Source organism: Cyprinodon variegatus, unplaced genomic scaffold (genome assembly GCF_000732505.1).
Source record: "Cyprinodon variegatus isolate N-32 unplaced genomic scaffold, C_variegatus-1.0 Scaffold1691, whole genome shotgun sequence".
Taxonomy (NCBI): domain Eukaryota; kingdom Metazoa; phylum Chordata; class Actinopteri; order Cyprinodontiformes; family Cyprinodontidae; genus Cyprinodon; species Cyprinodon variegatus.
The window spans coordinates 17,697-22,522 of record NW_015152144.1 but is presented as its reverse complement, the minus strand read 5'-3'; the positions used below and the strand labels follow the sequence as shown (position 1 = coordinate 22,522).

Sequence of the window (4,826 nt, the reverse complement as noted above, 5' to 3'; positions counted from 1 at the left end):
ATTGTTTGCACGTGTGTGGAGAGTTGTGTGTCTGTATTTGAAAATTTGTAAATAAATCTGGAAATGTGAGGAGATTTATGCGTCTGTACATCAATCTGCAATTGTGTAAAAAACACTTGTGTGTGTAATCTGGTTTGCAAATGTGAAAAAAATCCACAGATCTATAAATGTGTAATAAGATCTACAGATCTACTAACATTAGATGTGAATACAGATTTGTGGATCTTTTTTACACATCTAAGAATAGATGGCTTCCTTCCTCTCAAACCACCTGTCCTCTTTGTCCAAAATGTGAACATTCTGGTCCTCCAAAGAATGTCCTTTGTCCATCAGGTGTAGATGGACCGCAGAGTCTTTTCTGGAGGGTGTAGCTCTTCTGGGCCATGCGTCTTCATAGATGCACAGCCCAACACTTTCTAAACTAAAACCAGGCTTTGTTGGGCTGCTGGATTAAACCTGGAACTAAACGCTATTTCTGACATTTTTAATTGAAAAATCTTCCTGGATGGAAGAGAAACGTCTTCAAACCTGGAAACAAAGTCCAGTGGATTGATTTTTAATGTTTTATTTTATTTTTGTTTTGGTATATATAATAAAGGTTGAATCTAAGTCTGAGGAATTCACTAGATTAGATGAGATTAAACTTTATTAATCTCACAATGGAGGAATTCACTGGTGACATCGGATCCTATTAACAATAAAAGGAGGAAAATGTGCATGAAGTAGATGCAGTTTAATAAGATATATATGAGTGGATGGGAAATAATAAAAAATAAGATCAATATCAAAGGTTAGAGTAAAATTAATTTTAGTCTATCTTTGGCTAATTCTTCTATTTTATAAATTATATTTTGCTTTTCTTCTAACTACTAATATAATAATATATTTTGGGTGAGCGATCTGCTTTGAAAAGAACCCCGGATGTGCCTACGTCACATCCTGTTTCCCATTGGGGGCGTAGCGTTTACACATCTTTGGTCGTTTATTGGCTAAGCGCGAAATTTAAATAGTTGTTGGGAGCAGCTAGGAAGCTAGCTAATAACGAGCTAAATCCACACAGTTTGCTCTGTGTTACAGCGGAGCTAAATAAAGCGATTGTTAATAAAGTTTATTTCATGTTCAGGGAGCTGAGATGGATATCAGCTCGTATTTACGGTGAGTCTGCTGGGAGCCGTTAGCGGCTGTTAGCTTCCTGCTGCTTTTCTCCTCAATCTTCCAATCTTTTCCCTTTCAGGTGCTTTGAGGACAGCTTGGCCTCCTACAGTGGAGATGATCCTCTGCATCCGTGGGACAGGTGAGTCCAGATAGATCCAGGGTTTCCAGACCGAACATCTGTTAGAAAAACCGCCCAGTTATTAAATAGTTTTATTTACTGGATGGAATGACAAAACGATATAATCCAACATAATCCGCCCTCAGTTGTTCTCCATAAACAACTCTGACAGTGACGTCAGATCTAGTAAGGGTCACGTGACATCACACAGATTAATTAGTGGTGAGATTAACTCTGATCTCTATTTATTCCCTGGATAGCTGATCGCCCGTTGGTAGAATGGGGTTAAAGTGAAGCCACTGGCCGCCATATTGGTACTCCCTGGTTAGAGCGGTCAGAATGTAAACAATCTGCAGCAGTTCTTATTTTCAGGGTGGTTTTAGACTTTTAAGCAATGTTAATACAAAATGCATAGTGAGAAGTTAGTAACAACATGTTTATATTATTTGAATGTATAACTGAAATTATTAAAGACTAAAACACCTAAAACTAAAAGCTGGAGTTTTTCCTTAAATTTAACATGAAAAACAAAAAACATCTAAACAGATTTTTCATGGTTTGTAGCAGAAATGCTGCTTTAGCCAGAGTGCTGAGTCATCTTCCAGAGGTACTCTGCTGACTAAAGATAAATTGTTTCATAGCATCAGTAGATTAATGTAACTTAGAATAAATAAATAGACCCACCACATTGCAGAGTCGTTATGAAGTCTATAAATCATATAGTATAACATTATAAAAATCCATCACAATAAAATTAATGTGTTAATGGGGCAGAATAATACATGATAAATGATGATGTACATGTAATATACATGTATTGATGATATTGTTGTGGTAATTACATCTTACATATGGTTTTAAGATTTTACATCAGGACTGAATTTCAAGCACATGTCTGTTAATGTTGTAGTATTTTCTATTTGTAAATTATGCGTGAATGATGCTGTATAGCAGTGGTAACCAGTTAAAAATCATCTGAATAAAGAAAACCATCAACCAGTAAAGGTTAGGAGACGTTTTTAACTATAATCTGTTACTTTAAACAGAATTTAACACTGAAATAAAATGAGTTTTTTATGAATCCATGATATACATTGAATTAAAAAAATATATATATAAAAAAATAAAGAACATGTTTCCATTTTAAGTGTTTTTTGAAGTAGCGAACATCAATCGTTCAGTTTGGTTTATAGATAATTTCCTGATTCCCATATTTTCTCAAACCCCTGAACTGATGGTTTGTTATTTTCTTTCTTTTTTCTGTCTTAATGTTGGCAGTGGGCTTTAGGCTGCCCTGCAAGGCTTTAAACCTGGGTTTAACCGGAGACTAAGCCATTCTCAAGCACATATCAAGGAGCTCATTTTGAGCCTGGATCCAGATTTATTGTTGATTCTGTTCATGGTGGAGAATCCTGCTTCACAGCAGCAGGTTGAGCCAAACATCCTCTAAATGTGCAGGGTCATCTTTGAGCACGCCATTTCACTTTTCTTTCACCAGTTCACCGCAGTTCTTCCAGCAGTCCACACTTTCTCTGCTCTCTTTTTCTCATCGTCTTCTCCTTCTTTCTTTTACCAGTTAATCTATAGAGATATAAGCAGTTGCATGTGCAACGTTTCAGTTGGATCAATCTACCTGAAGTGGGTCGGGGGCATCGCTTACTGAACGAACCTCCTTACTGTCAGTAGAACCGTATGTGTAGCTTAATAAAGTAATAAATGCAAACGTAACTTCAGGTAAGTTGTGCAGGTGTTCCTTGTCAGCTCAGTCATTAGCAGCCATGTTTGAGCGCCGTCCTTCTGCTCGTCTCTGCAGGTTTGTCGACTTCCTGGAGCAAATGGGCGCCGGCAGCGAGATGTTGCCGGTGTTTGACGCTATTGTCCAAAGGTTCCTGAACGTGGATCGATACGCAAACGACATCAGATACGTGAACTACTGCATCAAATGTGTAAGTCGGGCTCCCGTCTCCCCTGCGTCGCCCCCTGCCCCGCCCAGGTCCTCACCTAAACCGTTTCCTCCAGGCCAGCCATTACCCGGACCCCGCGGCGCTGTATGGCCACGTGTTCAGTAAAGGCGTGGGCAGCAGGACGGCGGCGCTGTACGTGGCCTGGGCTCAGCAGCTGGAGAAGAAGGGGATGAACCAGCAGGCTGATGGCGTCTACCAGAAGGCTGTGGAGAACCAGGCCCAGCCTGCAGACCTGCTTCTCCACGAATACAGGTGATCCCAGCAGAACCAGTCACACCAGTTTAATCTGTCTGCAGTTTTAAAGGGTTTCAGGTTAAAATCAAGAACCATGCTGAGGAATGGAAGTTTAACTCCTTCTAAAGGATTAAGTTCATTTAAACGGTGATTAATATTAACTCTGACCTGCAGCCAGTTCCAGAGCAGAACCAGAACCCAGCCTCCGCCGCCCGGTAAGGCCCGACCCGCTGCGCTAGATGGACCAAGGTCTTGTCTGATCTGCTGCTGATGGACTTTTGTTCTGTTTTCTGGGTCAGGCGCTCCGCTCCCTCTGCAGAACTCGCAGCAGACCAACCAGATCCAGGCGTCCCACCAAAGACAGGGACAGAACAAGGTTCCTGTCAACGTCTTTCACTGTCCAGCACCATTAGCACCAGTATGAACCCACTAACCCTCCCCTGGTTCCCTGCAGGCGCCGGCTGTCTCTCCATCACAACCAGCTGCACGCAGAACCATCGTCACGTAAGTCTGCTGCAGTTAGCCCCGCCCACCTTCTTTAAAACAAGTCGATTCATTCAGTGTGGTTTGGTTTGAAGGTGTGAGTCAAAGGTCAAAAGGTCAAATTTAGAAAAACTATAAGTCAACAGAGCGAAAAAAAAGAAAATGAAACCCAGAACTAAACTTACACTTTTTTTTTTTTATTACCAGTTTTATTTTCAATATTTCTTTGAAGTTTTTTTCATTTCCAGATCACATTCTTCACTTCCTGTCCAATCCAAGCGCTCGCTCTGGACCAATAAAGATGTTGTTGCTAACGTCCTCAGTAGTAATCGAGTAAAAGTATTAATACTCATAGTCTAATCTTACTCAACTAAAAGTAAAAGTTACTCCATAAAAAATCTGCAGAATACTGAAAGTACTGATGTACTCACTATATTCAAGTATTCAAAAGTACAAATTACATTTTCTAATATTAACATTTCTGTCTAATTTTCAGAGTAATTTTAACCTGTAACTTTCAGAAACCACCTGATGTATTACTGTATAGAACCGCATGCTATAGATTCTACACCACCTGGAAAGAACTTCAGCATAAAAGAACTAAGATTTAAAAACCAACCAAAAGGAAAACAGGAGAGTCTTTATTCTCCTCGTTATTTAATGTGGAATAGAATTCTAGATTAAATCTATAAGAAACTAGAACTCTGCTTCTAGACTCGTCCTACTGAACAACTTGGCTTCATGGCAACAAGTAACTTAATAAAATGATAAACTAGTAACATTACCAGAATAAAGTCGTAATATTAACAGAAAAAATTCATAATGTTACAAGAAAAAAGTCGCAACATTACCAGAATAAAGTCGTAATATTA

General features: G+C 39.4%; 1 protein-coding gene across 1 annotated transcript in view; it reads left to right on the top strand.

Annotated features, from left to right (window-relative positions):
• The first annotated feature begins 972 nt into the window (after positions 1-972).
• The window catches only part of LOC107104323 (mitotic checkpoint serine/threonine-protein kinase BUB1-like), a 13,918-nt gene continuing 10,064 nt past the window's right edge, over positions 973-4,826 (top strand). Inside the window, exons 1-7 of the mRNA XM_015404306.1 lie at positions 973-1,155; positions 1,235-1,294; positions 3,087-3,219; positions 3,293-3,489; positions 3,646-3,686; positions 3,771-3,847; positions 3,926-3,975. Of these exons, the coding sequence (XP_015259792.1) occupies positions 1,133-1,155; positions 1,235-1,294; positions 3,087-3,219; positions 3,293-3,489; positions 3,646-3,686; positions 3,771-3,847; positions 3,926-3,975 (581 nt within the window). The 5' untranslated portion in view covers positions 973-1,132. The remainder of the gene's footprint in view (positions 1,156-1,234; positions 1,295-3,086; positions 3,220-3,292; positions 3,490-3,645; positions 3,687-3,770; positions 3,848-3,925; positions 3,976-4,826) is intronic.